General features: G+C 39.5%; 1 protein-coding gene across 2 annotated transcripts in view; it reads right to left on the bottom strand.

Annotated features, from left to right (window-relative positions):
- The window catches only part of SLC26A8 (solute carrier family 26 member 8), a 178,911-nt gene that overhangs the window by 56,102 nt on the left and 101,683 nt on the right, over positions 1 to 21,126 (bottom strand). For both annotated transcript variants that reach the window (XM_027876188.1, XM_027876187.1), the window contains 4 exons: positions 21,050 to 21,119; positions 20,245 to 20,337; positions 20,013 to 20,141; positions 16,029 to 16,409 (listed from right to left, as the gene is read on the bottom strand). In XM_027876188.1, coding sequence (XP_027731989.1) covers positions 16,029 to 16,409; positions 20,013 to 20,141; positions 20,245 to 20,337; positions 21,050 to 21,119 — 673 coding nt within the window. The remainder of the gene's footprint in view (positions 1 to 16,028; positions 16,410 to 20,012; positions 20,142 to 20,244; positions 20,338 to 21,049; positions 21,120 to 21,126) is intronic.

Raw genomic sequence — 21,126 nt, forward strand, 5'->3', positions numbered from 1 at the left:
GTTCTTGTTCTGCCATATGAGTAAATGCCTTTGCTAAAAAATGGAGTCTAATGGCTGAAGGGGAAGCACACCAGGTAGGCACTTAAAAGCTAGTGTTAAGAGATTAGCCTCCCACCGGATGACTCCTGAAAGTGCCAGTGTTAGTAAGGATTAGGTCAGTAAACCAGAGGGAGGGAGAATGTTTCATATATAGTTACAAAAAACTGGGAATAGTTTAAAAGTTCAATAACAGATAAATGATTAAATTGTCATACGAGTTGTAACCAAGGGTTTGAACAAGACAGGCACAAAGTTACCCATTTTTCTTCTGGCCAGTCATACTGAGTGTGACTCAGCCATACTGAGTGTGACTCAGTATGGCCATATCAGAGATGATGAAGTTCCTGGCTGCTTTCTCCCATGTGATCCTTGTTGTTTAGTTGATTAGTTATGTCTGACAGTTCAAGATCCCTCTGCGGTTTTCTTGGCAAAGATACTGGAGTTATTTGCTATTTCCTTCTCCAGCTCATTTTAAACATGAGGAAACTGAAGCAAATAGGGCTAAGTGACTTGCCCAGGGTCACACAGCTAGTGTCTGGGGCTTCATCTGAACTGAGATTCTCCTGACTCCAGGGCCTACACTCCATTCACTGTGCCACCTAGATGCCCTTCCCAAGTGATAGCTCAGTGCTAAAAGGACTAATTCCTGGTTTCATCCTTGCCCACCTTGTGGCAGCAACAGGGAGTAACATGTTATACCTGCAGCTATTTCTCCTTCTTTCTGGAAGAGGACCATGACATCAGGGAGGTGATGCCATGACATGCAAGTGAATTGGATTTAAGTGAGGTAGGGCTGTGCAAGTCACTTGCCTCACTTTCTCCTCTGGAGCCATCTGGGTCCAGTAGCCAGATATAGATCAGGAAAACTGGAGGTGGCCCAGGATGCAGTGGGGAACCTTGGCCTTTTCAAGCTAAGGTCTTTAACAGGTCTCAGTTTGACTAATGCAAGGCCCACTCAGTGACTAAGGCTTAATAAGAAATGAAGCAAAGAATGACCTCTTTAAAAAAGAAAAAAGATCTGAGTGGGAAAGACCCTCAGGGTTTCTGGCCAAAATAGAAACAATGCTATTTACATTCATTCTGAGTCAATAAGTGTCCAAACAATGACCAAGCAGGGCTTGGCCAGGGATCTGTTGTTGGCCAATCAATGAGAGCTAGGAAGAGACATCTTCCTTCTTGCTCTCTGACTCCCTCTTTCAGCAAGTAGAGCTGCTCTCGGCCTTCCAGCAGGGGTAAGGGGGATGGAGAATGAATGCTCTTTTCTTCCACCCTGGGGCTGCTTCCACAAGAAATATATATTCAACTAAGTGAGTCAACTCCTGGATACCTTTTCTGCTTTGTGTTTCCTTTCAGGAATAAGTGACTGAACATTGTTCTCAAGATGGATGCGTATAGGCTCAGAAATGATCTTATGAGTTCAAGAGGTCCTGGATCAATCAGAGAAAATTGCAACAGGCAGAAGGCATGTTCCTGGAATTGTCTGGGCAATGTAAAAAGAAGTAAAATGGGGCTATGACTATTCATCAGTCTGTCATATTGTTTCATGTTCTGATTGTTAGGCCAAAACCAGCACAAGCAGCAGAGAATCAAACCATATTTTGTTGCATCTCAGCTTGTCTCCACTTTGGTCTTGGCTTGTAGTCTTTTCTTTTCTTTTTCTTTTTTTCTTTTTTTTTTTGGTGAGGCAATTGGGGTTAAGTGACTTGCCCAGGGTCACATAGCTAGTGTCAAGTGTTTGGTCTGAGATCGGATTTGAACTCAAGTCCTCCTGACTTCAGGGCCGGTGCTCTATCCACTGTGCCACCAAGCTGCCTTTTCAAGTTGAAGAATTTACCATCAGTGGGGTGGTTGACTTTGATGCTGTGTTCATCTTCACTGAAAGGATTTGACAATATGGCTGAAAACATCATGCTATAAAGCATGGGAGTAAGCACACAGCCTTGTTTCACTCCACTGATGACTGGGAAAGTGTGAGAGCGTTGTCCATTATCCAGAACCCAGGCAAGCATGCCTTCATGAAGTTGACGTACAATACTGATGAATTTCTCTGGGCAACCAAATTTTGACATAATTTTCCATAAGCCCTCACAAATGACAGTATCAAAGGCCTTGGTCAGATCTACAAACATTGTGCACATACTTCTATTCTGCTCCTGGCATTTCTCCTGGAGTTGTTGGGCAGTGAACACCCTATTCACCATTCCTTGGCCCTTTTTGAAGCCATACTGGCTCTCAGGTAGATGACCATCTTCCAGGTGAAGGATCAACCTATTGAGGACTTTGGCAAGACAGAGAGAGACACCCCCCCCCCCAATTGTCATAGAACAATCTATTACCTTAGGAAGATTCTGAAGATCACTTGGCAGGATAAGATACTGAGGTCCTTTCTTGAACTAAACTGCTAAGCATTCAAACTCCACTTCAGAGAGCGCAACTCTGATAGGCTGGCCATGTTGTTCAAATGCAAACCATACACTTGCCAAAAAAACTATTTTATGGAGAACTCACACAGGGCAAGTGTTCACATGGTGGTCAGAAATGATACAAGGACACTCTAAAGATCTCTCTTGATAACTTTGGAATTGATTGTGTGACATGGGAGGCACTGGCACAGGACCACCCAGCATGGTGTGCCCACATCAGAGAAAGTTCTGTGCTCAATAAGCAAAGCAGAATTGAAATAGCTCAAAAGAAACACAAGATGCATACATTTAGAGAATCCACCCCCAAATGTTCACATGGACTATTTGTGCCTGACCTGTGGTAGAACATTCCAAGCTCACATTGTTCTAATCAGCCACAGTCAGACACACTGAAACTTGATTCTAGCACAGTTATGTCACTTTGGTCCTCTTAGAGAATGAAGAACAGCCAGTACCAACCAAGTCTTGCCAATATGCTTTGTAAGTCTTTTCAAGTGAACAAGCTTTTACTAAGTGACCCATATTTCTCCACTTTTCCACAAGGATAGCAATAGACCACCTCATCAGACTCTCTACACACTCTATTTCAAACTTTCTCTTCTCCCTTCAGGATACCCATACCATTTCCTATTACCATACCTTATCATCTCCCTCTCAGTAGAGGGCCTCAGTGAGAAAATAATGAGATCATTCTTCTCCTGAAGGTTTACCTCAAATCATCTCAAATTCTCTCTTACTTTGTTAGTCCTGAAGGAAAAAGGGGCCCTTCCCTGCCAAGTCCAACCCCTTTATTTAAAAACTTGATCCTATCCCTTCTTGACACCTCTGAGAGCTTGCCACTTTAATGATCCTGTCTTTGTCTAATAATCATTGCCTCTCTAATCTACTGACTTTTCCCCCCTATTTTCTACAAAAATGCACAGATCTGCCTCATCCTTAAAAAAAAACCCAAACCCCCCCAAAACAAACCCTCTACTATCCCCCCTGCCAACCTATCTTCCTATATCTGTCTTCTTCATAACCATACTAAGAAAAGTTGTCTATACTTATTGCCTCCACTTTCTCACCTCTCATTATTTATTAACTCCTTGCAAACTTACTCCTCATCTCAACATTCAACTGAAATTCTTTCCTCAATGATCTCAGCCCACATCCTTCTTGACCACTCTGTGGCATTTAACATTTCTGACCACCCCTACCTCCTAGATACTCTCTTCTTCCTGGGTTTTCATAGCACCATTTATTGTCTTCTGATTTTCTTCCTATTAGATCATTCAGGGTTTTTTTTTCTAATTAAATTTTTATTTTTTAAAATTCCTTTCCTCATTTCTTCTCCCTTTTACTAAAAAAAGAGTTTTCTAAGGAAAACAATTTGGATACACAGGGAACTTATCTACTTATTATTTTTTTTTAAGACATGCACTCTTGTAATAAATATGCATAGTCAAGCAAAATAAATCCCCACATTGGCCATGTCTAAAAATATATGTTTCATTCTGAATACTGAGTCCATTGCCTGTTGGCTTACTATCTATATTTCACCTCCTATGTGTGGATGTCCCTGTAGGCTCAGTCCTAGCACCTCTTTTTTTCTCTTTATACTCTCTCTCAGTGATCTTATCGTTTTCTATGGGTTCAATGATAATCTCTATGGAGATGAATCCCAGCTCTACATATCCAGTCCTCACCTTTTTTTGAACTCCATTCCTACAACATAATCTATTAGGTAGCTTCAACCGAATGTTCTGTAGACATCTCAAAGTCAACAATAAAATAAAATAAACAAATAAAAAATGGAATTTTTTTCTTTCTTCTGAAATCCAACCTTCTTTTAACTTTCTTACTTTTCTAACCATCCTTCTAGACACCCAGATCCCCAATCTTTGTGTCATCTTCAATTCTTCATTTTTCTTTTACCTTCCACTCCATACACCACCAATTTCCAAATTTTGTTTTTTCTACTTCCACAACATTGCTTGTAGCTGTCTTCTTCTTTCCACTCACATGGCCATCACACCAATTCAGTCCTTTATCACCTGTTACCTGGCTATAATAATAACCTAGAATAATAACCTAGTAATTGGTCTCTTTGCCTTATATTTCTCCCTTTTACAATCCATATTCCATGCAGCTACTAAAATGATATTTCTATCTCTCTGAACAGAAGCACAGTTCTGACCATATCACTTACCTATGTAAGAAACAAATGACAATCATAGGCATGCATAGAGTACAAGCTAGCTGAGCCTCAATAACACCCAATTTACATTCTCTGCATGCCTCTGAGTGGCACCCTATTGTCTTAAAAATACAAACTCTGCCTTTTGACACTCAGAGCCATTCTATCTCTTGGCACCAAATTCACAAATTCACATTACTCCCTCTCACTCAATCTACTTTCCAGAGAACTTTAATTACTTCCTGTAGTAGGATGTAGGGTGTGTTCAGGGAAGACTAGTACCTCCAGTGTGAAGGCTGCTTTCTACCTTCGGTGTCCACCTGATTCACCCAACTCTCACTTGTGGCTCCAAGAAGCTATAGCATGGGAAGCAGCCACAACTAGTAAACCATTTTAGCAGAGGGGCTAAACCATGTTGATCTTAACTGAGGGATCTCAAACCCTTTGATGAGTTAGAGGGGTGTCTATCCCAAGCATGTGAAGACTTCCCCAAGTAGAATGGGTGGATGAGAACAATTTGTTCCAATGGCCATGAAGATGGTTGAAGCAGGTGCTATGGAGTGCTTAGAGCTTGGTTAGACATTGAGGACACCAAGGTCATCCACTGCATCCTAAGCCATCACCAATCTTTACTTTATCACTGGACTTTGATAACTTGGAAGAGAGATGCAGGCCAACAACTTCTCAAAATTCTGCCTCACTTAAATTCAATTTATATGTGAATCAAAAGATATCACCCATACCATTTTACCATTTTTACCTACCTCAAAGTCCTGTGGTGACTGATAAGTGACAAAACAGAAGGTATGAATACGGCAGTCATAATCCTGCACGTAGGAGGCCCAGGCCATAGGGTTTTCTTCTCAATGGACTGAAGCAGCAGTGGGATTTAGCAGGCCCCTGAGTGTCTCAGTAGGTTTTTTGAACTACCACACAGCTTGTCTCCTGCCATGTGGAAGGGGCTAGAAAAAGTGCCCTAAAAATCATGTGCTTCACCCAAACCTGAACTGCTTACCACAGGCAAACAGGTGGGGATCCAACCCTGCTGTTGAAACACAAAAAATGTACAAAAACTTTTGTAAAGATGATTCCACTCACTGTCAGTACATGGAATGTACACACATTTACAGACAACATGAAATCCAGTAGACCCGAAAGATGAACAGCTCTTGTTGTGAAAGAACTCAGCAGGTATTGCTTCCAAATAGCAATCTTGAGTGAAAAAAAGGCTGGCAAATGAAGGCCAGCTTACACATGTCAGAGGTGGATACGTGTTTTTTGTTTTAACTGAAGTTGGAGCTGGCATGCTGTATTGTTGGAGCTCCATGAAGCTGGCATAGGTTTTGCAATCAAAACTAATCTAGTCAACAAACTTGTATGCCTACCAAGAGAAGTGAATGGCAGTCTCATGACAAAAAGATTGCCACTTGTAGGAAAGTGCCACACTATCATCATCAGTGTATGTGCTCCCACGTGACTAATCCTGATAAGGTTAAAGAAAAACTTTATGAAGACCTGGAAATCCTCATCTTCAATGCACCTAAAGAATACAAGCTTATAATTCTGGCTGACTTTAATGCAAGGGTAGGCACAGAGTAGCATGGCAGGGAGTTCTTAGGATGAACAGAGTCAGAAACAGAAACAGCAACAGCAACAGTCACTTACTACTGAAAACTTGTGCATCTCATGACCTTCTCATCATCAGCACTGGATTCCATTTACCTAAATGCAATAAAATTTCATGGATACATCCTTGCAGCAAACATTTTTGGGGGGGGGGCAGCATCTAATAGACTATGTCATTGTAAGGAGAAGAGACAAACAGGATGTGAAAGTGACAAAGGCAATGTGTGGTACAAAGTGCTGGACTGATCATAGGTTTATCTTTTCCAAGCTAAATATTTGCATTCAACAAAAGCTGCAGTCCCAAGGCAAGACAACTACTGAACACTTAATGTCAACAGATTAGAGTGCTTCTCTGGGTGGGAACAGTTCCTTGCTAACTTGGAGGGAAAGCTGATCAAATGCATGGTTAGCAACAGTGGAACAAAAAAGTAGTGGGCAGCTTTCAGAGAGTTGATGATTAGCATTGCATTTACTCATCTGGGTTAGAACACTCACAAACATCAAGATGGGCTTGATGAAAATGATTGGGAAATTCAGAAGCTGATAAACAAAAAACGAGAACTCCACAGGGTTTACCAGAAGGATAATCTGTCCATCTCTAAGAAGACAGAGTTTAACTCCATCAAAAGTAAAGTTCAAACTTTCTATTATGAACTTATGGCATAATTGTATTCTTGTAGCTTCCTTTAATAAATGTTTTAATTTTTTAAATGTTCCTAGCCACACAGAAGAGAATGAAGGACAAACAACAACAACAACTAAACAAAGTGATCTATAAGACAACAACTTAAGACTTTGACTTCTATGTGGCTAGGAACATTTAAAAAGTTAAAACATGTATGAAAGGAAGCTATAGTAACGCAGTTATGTCATTATGAAATGGTTAATAATACAAAGTTTGAACTTTACTTTTGATAGAGTTAAACTCTGTCTTCTTAGAGATGAATGAACTATCCTGCTGGTAAACCCTGTGGAGTTTTCATGTTTCTTTTAGTAGATATCAATTTAGAGCACAATGGGGAAAAAGAACTGTCCATAATAAAATAGGCTTCAATAAATGAATGAGTCATTTTCACTTAAAAAAAAGTTTAAGAGAAGCTTAGAAAGCTGCAGGATTCTTGGCTCACTAAGAAGGAAGATGAAATTCAGTTTTACACTGATAGTAATAATCCAAAATGCTTTAATGATGCCCTGAAGGTTATTTATGGACTGAAGACCTATGTGTGTCTCAGCTACTCAGTGCTGATGGAGCCGCACTGATTAATGATACGGACATGATGGTGGAGAGATGGGCTGAACATTTCCATAGTGTTCTCAACAGATCATCATCAATCAATGCTGAAGCCATTGTCTGGATACCTCAGGTTGACATCAACTCCTCTCTAGTTGAACTTTCAACTGAAAAAAAGGTTTTGAATGTCATTAGGTTCCTCTACTGTGGCAAAGTGCCTGGTGCTGATTCTATTCCAATTGAGATTTACAAAGCAGAGGGTCCACTGTTCATACAAAGGCTGACTAAAATTTTCTGAGTTTATAACAAGAGATGTTCACTGCCCGACAACTCCAGGAAAGATGCCAGGAGCAGAACAGAGGTCTATACCTCTGTATTTTAGTCAGCCTTTGTATGAACAGTGGACCCTCTGCTTTGTAAATCTCAATTGGAATAGAATCAGCACCAGGCACTTTGCCACAGTAGAGGAGCCTAATGACATTCAAAACCTTTTTTTCAGTTGAAAGTTCAACTAGAGAGGAGTTGATGTCAACCTGAGGTATACCTCTATCAAACTTGGTCAATCTGACCAAGGCGTTTGATACTGTCAGTCATGAGGGTTTGTGGAAAAGCATGGAAAAATTTAGTTACCCAGAGAGTATTGTACACCATTTCTATGATGGCATGCTTGCACAGGTTCTTGGATAACGGACAATGCTCTCAAGATTTCCTAGTTACCAATGGAGTGAAGCAAGGCTGTGTGCTAGTTCCCATGCTTTTTAGCCTGATATTTTCAGCAATGTTGTCAGATGCCTTCAAGGAGGATAAAAAAGGCATCAAGGTCAGCTACTGCACTGATGGTAAATTATTTAACTTGAAAAGGCTAGAAGCCAAGAGTGGAGGGAGAGTTGGTACATGATTTTTTGTTTGCAGATGATTGTGTATTCAGTGCAGCTTCTGAAACTGAGATGCAATAAATTATGGATTGATTCTTTACTGCTTGTGCTAATTTTGGCCTAACGATTAACACCAAGAAAACACAGGCTCTTCACCATCCAGTACCACACCATCCATATGTGGAACCACTAGTTACAGCAAATGGAGAAATTTTGAATGCTATGGATAAGTTCATTTACCTTGGCAGTATACTTTCTAGGAGTGTACACATAGATGATGAAGTTGATGCATGCATTGCCAGAGCTAGCGCAGTGTTTGGGAGGTTCTAAAGGAAAGTGGGAGTGAGAAGGGATATTAAGCTGCCTATCAAACTGAAAGTCTACAGAGCCATTGTGCTGATCTCATTTGTTGTATGCCTGTGAAGCCTATACAGTATACCAGTGCCATGCCAGGAAGCTGAATCACTTCCATTTGAATTGTCCTAGGAAGATTCTGAAGATTACCTGGTAAGATAAGGTGCTGGACATTGAGGTCCTCTCTTGAGCTAAACTGACAAGCATTCAAACTTAGTGCAACTCTGATGGGTTGGTCATGTACATTTGCCTAAAGTACATTTGCCTAAAAGACTATTTTATAGAGAACTCACACAAGACAAGTGCTTACATGGAGGTCAGAAGTGACACAAGTATACTCTCAAGGTCTCTGTGAAGAACTTTGGAATTGATTGTGACATGAGACATTGGCAAAGCACTGCCCAGCATGGTGTGCCTGATCAAAGAAGGCGCTGTACGCTACGAGTGAAGCAGAATTGCAATAGCTCCAAAAAAATGTGAGATGCACAAATTTAGATACTTCTCTCCAAATGTTCATATGAACTATTTGTGTCTGACCTGTGGTAGAGCCTTCTGAGTTGGCATTGGTCTGAACAGCCAGTCAGACAGACTGTACCTTAACTCCAACATAGTGATATCATTTTGGTCTTCTTCGAGAACAAAGGACAACAATCAACCAACCAACATAATATTCTATCTCCCACCCCTTGGCTTTTGCATAGGCTATCTGTCCTCTGTTTCTGGAATGTTCTCCCTGCTCACCTCTATTTCTTGGAATCCCCAGCTCCATTCAAAATTCAGTTCAAGTGCTATTTCTTATATGATTTTTTTTTTAATCTACATGGTATCTTAGTATTCTCTCCTCACCACCTAAAATTGCTTTGCATTTACTTGGTCACAGAGGATAGAAAGTTGACCTCAGAACTAGGAAGTCCAGAGTTAAGTCCTGCCTCTGATACATACTGGCTGTATGACCCTGGTCAAGTTACAAAAACAAGTTGTGTTCTACACAACTCTCTAAGAGTATGAAGAGCAACTGCATTAATAGAGGGAATTTCCTTACCTCCTGCATCAATGAAAACATTGGTTCAGTCCCTGTTCCTATCCATTTTCACTTGGCATATATTTTGTGTTTACTTACTTATGTACAGGTTGTTTCTCTTCATGAAGACAGGGCCTGTTTCATTTTTATTCTTGTATCCCCTGCACCCAGGCAGTTATGTGACACAGTGGAGAGAACACCAGGCCAGGAGTCAGGAAGACCCGAGTTCAGCTATGACTCCAAACAAACACTAGCTGTCCTCAATTGTGAAATGAGGATAAGAATGGCACCTATTTCCTAGGGCAAAGGCCAAATAAGATAATATCTGTAAAGTACTTAGCACAGTGCCTGGTACATGATAGACACTTAATAAAAACTTATTTCCTTCCTTAATAAATGCCTGATGAACTGAATTGCTAAAATCTAGATAAATTACATCTATGGCAGTCCTCTGATATTCTAGCTTAGTAATTGTCAAAAATAAGAATAAAGTAAACTTGACATAAACTTTGTTCAATGAAGCCATGCTGGCGCTTTTGGATCACTGCTTTCTTTTCTAGGTGTTCACTAGGCATTCTTTAAATGCTACATTCCAGAGAGGCAGCACAGAGTAGTGGATGGAGGGTGGCCTCAGAGCTAAGAAGACATGAGTTCAGGACACCCTTCTGATTCATTCTAGCTGCGTATCCCTCTGAGCAAGTTCTTTATTTTCTCAGTGCTCTAGTCAGCTCTCTAAGACTATCACTTAGAAAGATGGTGCTGAACTGCCTTATTAGAGGAAAGTTTCTCATCTGGGAGTTTCCTTTGTCAAAGAAACCACAGTTCCTGTTTCTATCTATTGTGTCAGGGATTGAAGTTCATTGGACTATAGTTTGCAGAATACAGGCTCTTTCCTTTTTAAAAAATTGGAACCTTTGGTCTTCTCCAGTCCTTTAATACAACTCCTGTTTTTCATGATCTTTCAAAGATCATCAAACCTCTGCTGTGTACTGGAGGATGTAGTTCACCTGGTACAGGTGACTTGAACACATCAAAAGCAGCTAGGTATTTTCTTACTATCTCTTTATTTATCATGAGCATCAATTCCGTATTGGCCTTATTTGTTATTTCTTTCCTTCAAAGAACATTCTCCTTGTCAGAGAAAACAGAAGCAAAAAAAGAATTAAGCAGTTCTGCCTTCTTTCTCTTGTCATTTATTATTGTTCCAGCTATCCTAAGCAATAGTCCTATCCCTCTTTTGAGCTTCCTATTTTTCCTAATATTACTTTTATAAAACCCTTTTTGTTGTTTTTAGCTTTTCTCACCTGCTTCAGCTCATTCTAAGCTTTAACACTACTAACACTGCTCTAAATGGCATTTGTATTCATTGTGTTATCGCCGGTGTCCCATAGACATCTTAAACTTAACATGTCTAAAACTGAACTTGTTATCATTTCCTCTCCACTCCCAAACCAACCCCTCTTCCTAACTTCCTTATTACTGTTAAGGGCACCAACATCTTCCCAAGTCACCCTGGTTTACAACCTAGGTTTCATACTTGACTCTTCACCTTCATTTTCCCCATATTCAATTTGTTGCCAAGTCCTGTCAATTCTACCTTCACATCTCTCATATGTACTCCCTTCTCTCCCCTGATATAGCTACCACCTTGGTTCAGCCCCTCATTACCCCACACCAGGACTGCTTCAATACCCTTCTGGTTGGTCTCCTTTTCTCCCACTCCAGTCCATCCTCCACTCAGCTATCAAAGTGATCTTCCTAAAACACAGGTCTGACCATGTCATTGTAGTACTGAATAAATTCTAGGGTCTCTTTATTTCCTCCAGGATGTGTATATATATAGATATATATAGATATAGATATAGATATAGATATAGATATATACATAGATATGTGTGTGTGTATATATATTTATATATGTATATACACACACACACATATATATATGTATATACACACATATATATCCTTTGTTTGGCTTTTACAGCCCTTCATAACTTGGACCTGTCCTACCTTTCCAGAGTCCTTATACTTTCCTCCCCTTCATGTACAATCTAGTAACTCTGGCCTCCTTGCTATTTCTCATACAATACCCTCCATCTTCTGACTATTTTCATTGGCTGTCCCTTTTGCCTGGAATCCTCTTCCTCCTCACCTCTGCCTCTTGTCTTCCCTGGTTTCTTTTAAGTCTTAGCTAAAATTCTACCTTCTGAAAGATTTCCCAATCATCTTTAATGTTAGTTCTTTCCCCCTGAGATTATCTCTGATTTATCTTGCATATATCTTATTCATATACAGTTGTTTGTATGTTGTCATCCCCATCATAATGTGAGCTCCTTGAGGGTACAGACTTTTTGTCTTCTTTGTATCCCCAGAACTCAGCACAGTGCATGACACATAGTAGACCCTTAATGTTTGTTGACTCGACTAGACAAGACCTCTCTGGGACTCAGTTTCCTCATCTGAAAAATAAGAGGGTTAGACTAGATGGACTCTAAAATCCTTTGTAGCTCCAAGTCTAGGATTCCATGAGCATATATAATACATCTGCATTCCAGGGATTGTACCAACATCTTAGCCACTAGAGGGATTAGATCCAGATGGTAGCCTAGAACAACAGTTAAAGAAGTTAAGATTCACTCAAGGAATAGAACCATATTTGACAACTGGCTAGTGAGTATGTTTCAGGCCAAATGAATAAGACAGAAAAAGAACAGGGCCACAACCCTGAAGCGTTCTAGAGAGGATAAAAGAGCTTACTGCACAATTAGTGAAAGTCAGCTAAAGCCTAGCAGAGGAAATCTTTGGGATCAAACAGGAAAATGCCTTCATTGCCCAAGTCCACAGATCAAGGAAAGGCTACTGAGTCAAAAGATAGCCCAGCTAGGGATCAGAAGAATGGTTTAGAAGACCCAAAGAGAAGACTAGAAAGCAGGTTCTAGAAGAGACTGAGAGAATCCCTCCAGATCTGTCAGTGCTATTAACCTGAATCTCAGGATAGATACCAAGGAGACTTGGTCTGGCATCTAACTCAGACAAAAAGCTGAGGACAGGAAAAGGAACAGACAGGGGCCAGGTGCCCCATAAAGTGTGCCAGTTAAACTGATTTGTGGCTAGATTTGAGTTACCTAGGATAAGAAATCTGTACTTGGTAAAGCTTTTTCTTTTTTTTTTTTGTTTGTTTTTTTGTGAGGCGATTGGGGTTAAGTGACTTGCCCAGAGTCACACAGTTAGTGAGTGTTATGTGCCTGAGGCCGGATTCGAACTTAGGTCCTCTTGACCCCAAGGTGGTGCTCTATCCACTGTGCCACCTAGCTGCCCCTGGTAAAGCTTTTTCTTGATTGTACTTTTGGTTTCCTCTAAAGTGTGTGTGTGTGTGTGTGTGTGTGTGTGTGTGCGTGTGTGTATGTGTTAGTCAGTCTTAGGGAAAAAAAATTTAAAAGATGAGCTAATAAAAAATGAAAGAGAGTATGAAACATACCACTCCATTTTCACTGCATTAAAGTTCAGGATTGTCAGTTACTACAGGGTTTTCAATTTTTTAAAATTTTATAACTTCCCCATTTTGTTTAGTATGTTAAACTTCTATCTGTTTTTGTATATTTCCAGAGAGTAAACTATTACTATTTTAAAAAACCAGAGAACGCTTTTGTGGCTTATTTCAGAGACATCAAAGGGGGAAAAGTTGGAAATCTTTTTTCCTTTTCCACAGGGTATCTGTGTAGAAAGGATTCTAGGTGGAAAAAAAGGGTACTTGCAATAATATCAAAGGAGCAAGCAGGTAATTGGAACTTGTAGGAGAAAAAAAAAGTGGAATATAGAAAGCTGGCCAGAATTGAGAAGTTTAGCAGAGGGTTAACAGAGGTGACTCTCAAATCTATATATTCATCCCTAATCTCTCCTGAACTCTAGTTCTTCATTATCAACAACAATGTTTGCTGACTGACTGGAGGTCCCACTGACACTTTTAACTCATCACCTCCCCTGTCTTCTCTAAAAGTCTATTTTTACTGAGAGCACCACCATATTTCCAGGTATACACATTCATAACTTCAAAGTCTTCCATGATTCTTCCCTTTCCCTCACTCCATCATAACCAATCAGTGGTCACACCTTGTCAGTTATAGAACCTTTTACATCTGTAGGTCCCCTTTTCTCTACTCATATAGCCTCTATCCACGTTCAGAACCTTATCACCTCTTAAGTGGTTTATTATAGTATAATAGCCTTCTAATTGATCTCCCTATTATTTCCCATCCCTCTCCTTTCCAATCCTTCCCATGGCTACCAAAATAATCTTCCTATTGTACTTCTCTGATTAAAAAAAAAAACCTTCAGTAGTTACCTACTACCTCTAGGAATAAAAACAAAATTCTCGGTGTGACTTATTTCTCATTACTCCCTTCCATGCATTGTACAGTCCAACCAAATTAGACCTCAAGCTTTCCCTGAATTCTGCATTCCATTTGCCACCTCTGTGCATCTGTCTAAGTCTTTTGCTGTGCTTGGAATATACTCTCTTTCTCATTTCTTACATGTCTGAATCTTTTTCTTTCTTTAAAATTCAGCTCACATACCATATCCTCCGAGAAGACTTTTCTGATTCTCCAAGAAGTTAATGTACTTTCCCCCTCAAATTATCTTACATTTATTTGTTTGTGTACATACTGCAACCTCTCAATAGAATGTAGGCACCATAGAAGTAGGGACGGTTTCATTTTTGTCTTAGTATTCCCAGTACTTGGAACATGGTAAACGTATAAAAAATGTGTGGTGAATTGAACACTGCCAGAAGTGGCAAGGCAGCTTCCAGTGTCAAATCTACCCTCCTCAGCTGAGCTTTCAAACCTTTCCTTCCTTCCTTCACCTTTCTAAGACCAATGTCTCACTAACCTCACTAACTCTCCCTTCCATATACCTTTTCAGTCAAACTGACCTACACCCAATTTACTTATTTTTTGATTCTGTGTATTTATGGGTGCTGTGGTCCCTTTTGGGATTGTCTACACGTGTGCACACACAGACACACAGATACACATGCACACACATGCATACACACACATATACAAGTTCATATTTCTTTCTTCTTTCAAAATGTGACTCAAAACTTTGCTCTTTAGGGAGACTTCCCTGACACATTCTACCTTAGGTTGATCACTCTTTTGCGTTACATCATTTCATCATTTACACCCTCGGTTTGTAAGTATCTGTATCAATTTGTTATAAAATTTGTACTACTTGAGAGTGAGTGCTAGATAACAGGAAGAACACTAGATCGGGACTCAGGAGACCCGGGTCTTAGTCCTAGCTCTGCCACTATCACACGGATGATAGTAATTCATTTCCCCTCTGAGTTCCTTTATCTGTAAGATGAGGTTAGACCGGATGATATCCAGCTTTAAGTTTTATAATTCTATATGTTGTTTTATAAGTAATCATAAATTGTTTCCTAGGTGAATATTTTGTTTCTGCAGCTAGGCTGTAAGCTCTTGGTGGCAGGAGCAAGGCCTTCTATTCATTTTAAGTCATCCTATCCAATCTTTCCCACAACATAGTAGGAACTCAGTAAAACTTGCTCTTCTGTTAACTTATGTGGAAAACAGCTAGGTGTGATAGTGCACTCTTGTAATCCCAGATAGCAGGGAGGAGACCGGCAGATCTCTCGAGTCCCAGGGTTCTGAACTGCAGTGAGCTATACTTTACTCACTGTCTGCCCCTAACTTCATCATTAATATGGTAAGCTCTTAGGATGGAAGTGGTGGGTCAGAGAGAAGTTACTAGGTTGACTAAGAAGGTGCGAGCTGGCTCAGGTTAGAAATGGAGCAAATCAAAGCTCAGGTGCTGATCAGTAATGGGAATGGCCCCATGAGTAGCCCCTATACTTCCAGCATAGGTGAGATAGTGTGACCCAGTCTTTAAAGAAAAGAAATTAATTTTTCTCCCCAAAAAGTGACTGTAAAAGTCATTAGAGTTTTCTGGTTTTCATAATCAAGATTGGCCAAAACATGACTTTTCTAGAGAATTACAATTTTTATATAGAGAAATCTAGTTCTAAAAAGTATCAGTGAATATGAAAACTTAGATGCCAAGTTTATACACCAGTTCAATTTATCAAGGTGTTACATGCTTGATGTTTATTTTCTTTGTGTTTTGGTTGAACTCTGAAAAAATGGCCAGCTAATGATAGGAAATAAATGACTAGCAAAGATAGCAGACGTCTCAGATCAAGAATAAATAATGGGTTGGGACTGTTGCTAAAGTCTCTTTATGAATCACTTACCTGTCTTATTACCTGTGTAGCCTTTGTATCCACAAAATTCACCATGGTGAAATCCAGGATGATAGTATGGATAGCTGATATGAAAGATACATCAGAATTATGCTTTCCAGGGTCAAGTTTGCACCTATGAAGAACTTCACCCTGTTCATTGGTTGATGATGAAGCCATTAACAATTGAACTCCAGAACTGTTTACTGTGGTATAACTGGGAATACAGACTTTCTCTACTTCTTCATTTTTAGAATTTAGGTGTCTTAAAGCTATTTGATCTTCAGATAGACTACGATTCACGAAGGCACTTTCAAATCGTGAGCAGTGGAGCATATCAATGGAGGATACGTCACTTTCAGATCTGTTCTCAAGGTGTTCCATGTAAGCAATCTGAGATGAGAGTAAAGAAGCAACATGTAAAAGGGTCAGAAATTGAACTCAGACAGGGCAGTTGTACCCGGAGTGAGGAAGCTGGCAGAATCTACTACTTTTCTTCTGTCAGGTCACTTCATTGCCCTTCCTTTACTCCAGACTATTCTCAAATCTTCCCTCCTTCAGAAAGTCTTCTTAGATTATGTACTAGATATACCTACTTGAATCATAAGATCACAGATTGAGGGCTGGGAGGGACCTCAGAAAACATCTAGTCCAACACCTTTATTTTACAAATGAAGAAACAAAGGCCCAGAAAGATTAAGTGATTCGCCTATAAGATTTAAGCAGCAGATCTGTGATCTAAGCCAGTTCCTCTGACTCCAAATCCAAGGCCCTTTCCAATGTACTCTGTAGCTTGCTTATGTCTCATGGTTGCCTCAATTTCAACATATACAAAACCAAACCTATCCATCCCGCCTTCCAACAGGCTCACTCTTATAACTTCTCTCTATGCATAGAAAGGGTAGACATCGATTGTATACATGTTAAAGTTAACCAAATTCAGAAAAAAGATTAGAGACAGCCTCCTATAATGCCTTTCCATTAAAGTTTTTCTAAAATATATTTATGTTTCATGGAGCACTATATTTATTTTTAAGCTGGATTATCAGTTTCATTTGTTTTCTTATTCACTCAAGATTTGAAATCATCTTTGAATTATTTCTTTATTTATATCTATATGTAGGACAAAATTTCATAGTGGGTTGAGTAATGGACTTGGAGTCAGGGAGACTGGTTCAAATCTCACTTCAGACACTTAATAGCTGTGCCACCTTGGGCAAGTCACTGAACCTTTCTGTGCTTCACTGTCCTCACCTATAAAACAAGGTAGGTTAGATTTGATGGTTTCTAAAGTCTCTTCCAGCTCTAAATCTACAATCACAATAAATCACCAGCCCCTATCAATTTTTTTTTCTCAAACATGGCATTAATCTCGATTCTTTTACTCCCATTGCCCAACCTCAGTTCAGGTGCCCACATCCCTTTATGCCTGTTATTGCACCAGTGTTCTATCAAATTGCTTTGGCACCTCCAATCACTTCTGTATAATTATATCTCTGCCAAATTGTTTTTGCTAGGGGCAGCGAGGTGGTGCAGTGGATAGAGCTCCTGCCTTGGAGTCAGGAGGACCTGAGTTCAAATCCAACCTTAGACACTGGGCAAGTCACTTAACTCCAATTGCCTCACCAAAAAGCAAAACAAACAAACAAACAAACTGTTTTTGCTTAAATACTACTTTCATTAAACATTGTTTTCATTAAACATTATCATTCATTTCAATTACTGGCAATGATAAAAATTATTTAGTATCTACTGTGTGTTAGGCATTGAGGACACAAAAGAATTAGGAGACTGCCACTACCCTTGAGGAGCTTATGTTCTAATTAAGGGAAATGGGATGTATATAGTTAGAAATATAAATTTTTTAAAAAGATAGCATATACTGGGTAATAAATGAGTGGTACAGATAACAAATACTATAGGGCCTTGTAGTAGATAGATCTGTGAGATTTGGTGTGGATAAGGATGATTTGGTGGAAGGAGCAGGACTTGAATTGAGGTTTGAAAAAAGGGAAATCAGGTTAGGAAATTGAGAAGGGGAAGGGGCATTACAAGTAGGGTCAAAGGATGCTCAGAAATCAGCAATGACTTTATAGAGGCAGCTAGGGGGTTCAGTGGATACAGTATTGTTCTTAGAGTCTGGAAGACCTGCGTTCAAATCCTACCTCATACACTTAACTGGTTGTGTGACCCTGGGTACGGCACTTACCCTCTCCAATTCTCACTTCCCTCATCTGTAAAATGGGAATAATAATAACACCTATCTGACAAGTTAGGATCAAATGAGATAATATAGATGAAATGCTTTGCAGACATTAAAGCGGTATACAAAAGGTGGCTATTATTATTATTGTTTATTATTATTAACATTATTATTGTCTACCACATCAAATAGAAGCTCTTCCTCCTTTTGGTAAGGACTTCCTGAACTGAACCTTCTACTACAGTCATGCCAAACTCCTCCCTGTCCCAGAAACATGCTCTACTCAGATCTACCTCTGGGCACTTGCTCATACTATTCTCCTTTCTGGAAGGGCATTCTCACCCTTTCACTCACCGAGTTACTATCTCATCTTCAAGGCCCAGATCCATAAAGGATTTTCTGACTAACTATAGCTCACAATGATTTTCCCCTTCTCTGAAAGCCTATATTATAGCTGCACTATACAATTTAGTGCTAATGACATATTACCTTATGTTGCTTACTCATTACTTCATGTGTTAACATGAACATGGAATTGTTAGCTCTTCAACTAGCTTTTTGGCTGCTTTTGGGCAGGGAGCAAGACATTATTTTAGGGAGATTTTTTTTGGAACGAGCTTGCACATAGTGCTGAGCACTCAACAGGTAGATGATCAATAAAATATGCTATTCATTAGCAGAGGCAATGTGTATGTTTTGTCCAACATATAAATCCAAGGAGAGAAGGGAAGAAGGCAGGACAGAGTTGGAATAAATATGACCTGCTGAATTAATTTTGTTTTTGTGGAGAAAACATCCACGGAGAGGAGCTCAGAAGATATTTTGAGGAACTTCAGTGGTGCTGATGCATTAGAAGGGTATATATGAAAGTGAGAATCAGGATGCAAGGTATGGAAAGGACAGAGTATATGTTTATGTAAATCTCTGTCAAGAGTAGCAGGAGCACGTGCATGTGGTGGGGGAGACTAGATCTATGTATGTGGATAAAGTGACCACTTTCAGAATGCGTGTTATTTATTCCCAGGAAGAACGCTTAGAACCTTAAATAGTTGAAGAGGGACAAACCTACCCAGGAAAGAAAGAAATTATTAGGCATGCTGTGTTACATAATAACTCACTACTTCCATAAGCTAATACAGCATTCTGATACAATGACTAAACTCACTGTCTAGAATAGTTCTTTCACATATCTTCCACCAATTACTCTCAATACTATGACTGGATCAGAAGCAGAAGCAGAAGGGGCTGTGACAGATTCCTAAGAACTCTATTCATTTTTTTATTGCTTTAGCCTGGAGAGAAAAAAACAATCTCTAACAGCCCCTTTAATATAAGAATTTCAGAGATCCAAAGCTGGGCAGAGAAAGGACTGAAGAGCAGATGTCAATCACAGAAATTCTTTAATGACAATCTAAAGAAACAAACTGCTGTTGAAAGTACATTTACGTTCTTTGGCTAAGTAAAACATCTGTCTGCCTTAGGGAAATTTGTTTGGTTTGTTCACATACTAAAATGTGATGTAGGAGACTCACCTGTTCCAGAAAAACCTTGCCTACCTTTGGGTACCCATAAATCCAAGGACAGTCAGCTTCAGATCTGAAATGCCTATGTCCTCACATCTATGGAAAAACCTCACCTTCTCACTCTCCGAAGCTCGTCAAAGTATCTTACTCAAGATCACGTTATATATCCAAACCCTAAGCAATCGGGGATTCTGGGATTTCTGAGAAACTACTAGTGTAGTTCTTGATGAAGTGAGGAGAAAAGAAGAGAAAAGGGGAAGAGTCTCTAACCCTGGGGGGTGGCTCTGGTTCATCACAGTTGCAGGCACACTTAAGAAGGCCTTCACCTATTTCAGACCTGTTGTCACTGAACAAGGTTCTCAAGTCTTCATCAGTAAGAGGCACAGCTTTCAGATCCACCTGAAAAAGATGAGAGGAATATCAAACTGAGAGGGAAGGCAAAGTGGTGAAAAGAAAGGGGAAGATAGGGAGATGGGTAGGTAGGGAAGAGCTGTGTAATTACCTCTTTTAACAGCAGTTGCTTGATTTCCTCAATATTTACAAAAGTGATGGCGCTGCAGAACTGGAAAATTTTCACTCCTGGAACGTACACAGCCTGGAAGACAAAATCTTAAACTGAGGAGATTTCTTAGGTCTTTTATGACACAAGAACACCAGCTCCAGCCCCTGGAGAGTCTTTATTTTGTTTTTTTCTTCCATCATAGGCAAAAGCTAAAGTTAGAGCTAAGATTCTAAACAGAACTTCTCTTTTGATATAAATTCTTTTTATAGAAATATAAACATAAATTTTGATATAAATAATAAAATATAAATATATATTTTGATATAAAATAAAATTTGATATATATGTTCTAGAACTGGTAGGTGAAAACACTTTTTTGCATATTATTTAATAAAAAATACCAAGCTGCTCAAATTTTCAGAATACTCCTGATTTTATTATGAATCACTAAAACTCCTTCCTTCATTCCCTCTTCCTTCCTTTCTTTTTTCCTCCTTTCTTGGCCCCCTTCCATCCTTTCCTTTTTCTCTTTTCTTTCCTCTTTTCCTTCCTTTCCATTCTCTTTTTTCCTTCTTACTCTTTCCTACTCATCTCTTTTTCTTAATTTCTCTATTTATCAATTAGTGTTAAATGACTGCATTAACTAATGGATACTCCTGTCTCTCTCTTTCTTTTTTACTTCTGTGGACTTCCATTATTTTTACTTGCCACAATATTGGATAAATTTCCAGGAAGAGCAAATCATGAGTCCCACAAAAGTGAGGAGAGAAAAAAAGATGGGAAGATGATGGGTTTGGCTTCTTACCTCTCGGTACTCAGTAAAGCTTCTGTAAATGTTGGTGTTAGGGATCTGTCCCAGGACAAGAATGCTGGCCCTGAAAT

This window comes from Vombatus ursinus, unplaced genomic scaffold (genome assembly GCF_900497805.2).
Source record: "Vombatus ursinus unplaced genomic scaffold, bare-nosed wombat genome assembly UNPS02014811.1, whole genome shotgun sequence".
Classification (NCBI taxonomy): Eukaryota; Metazoa; Chordata; class Mammalia; order Diprotodontia; family Vombatidae; genus Vombatus; species Vombatus ursinus.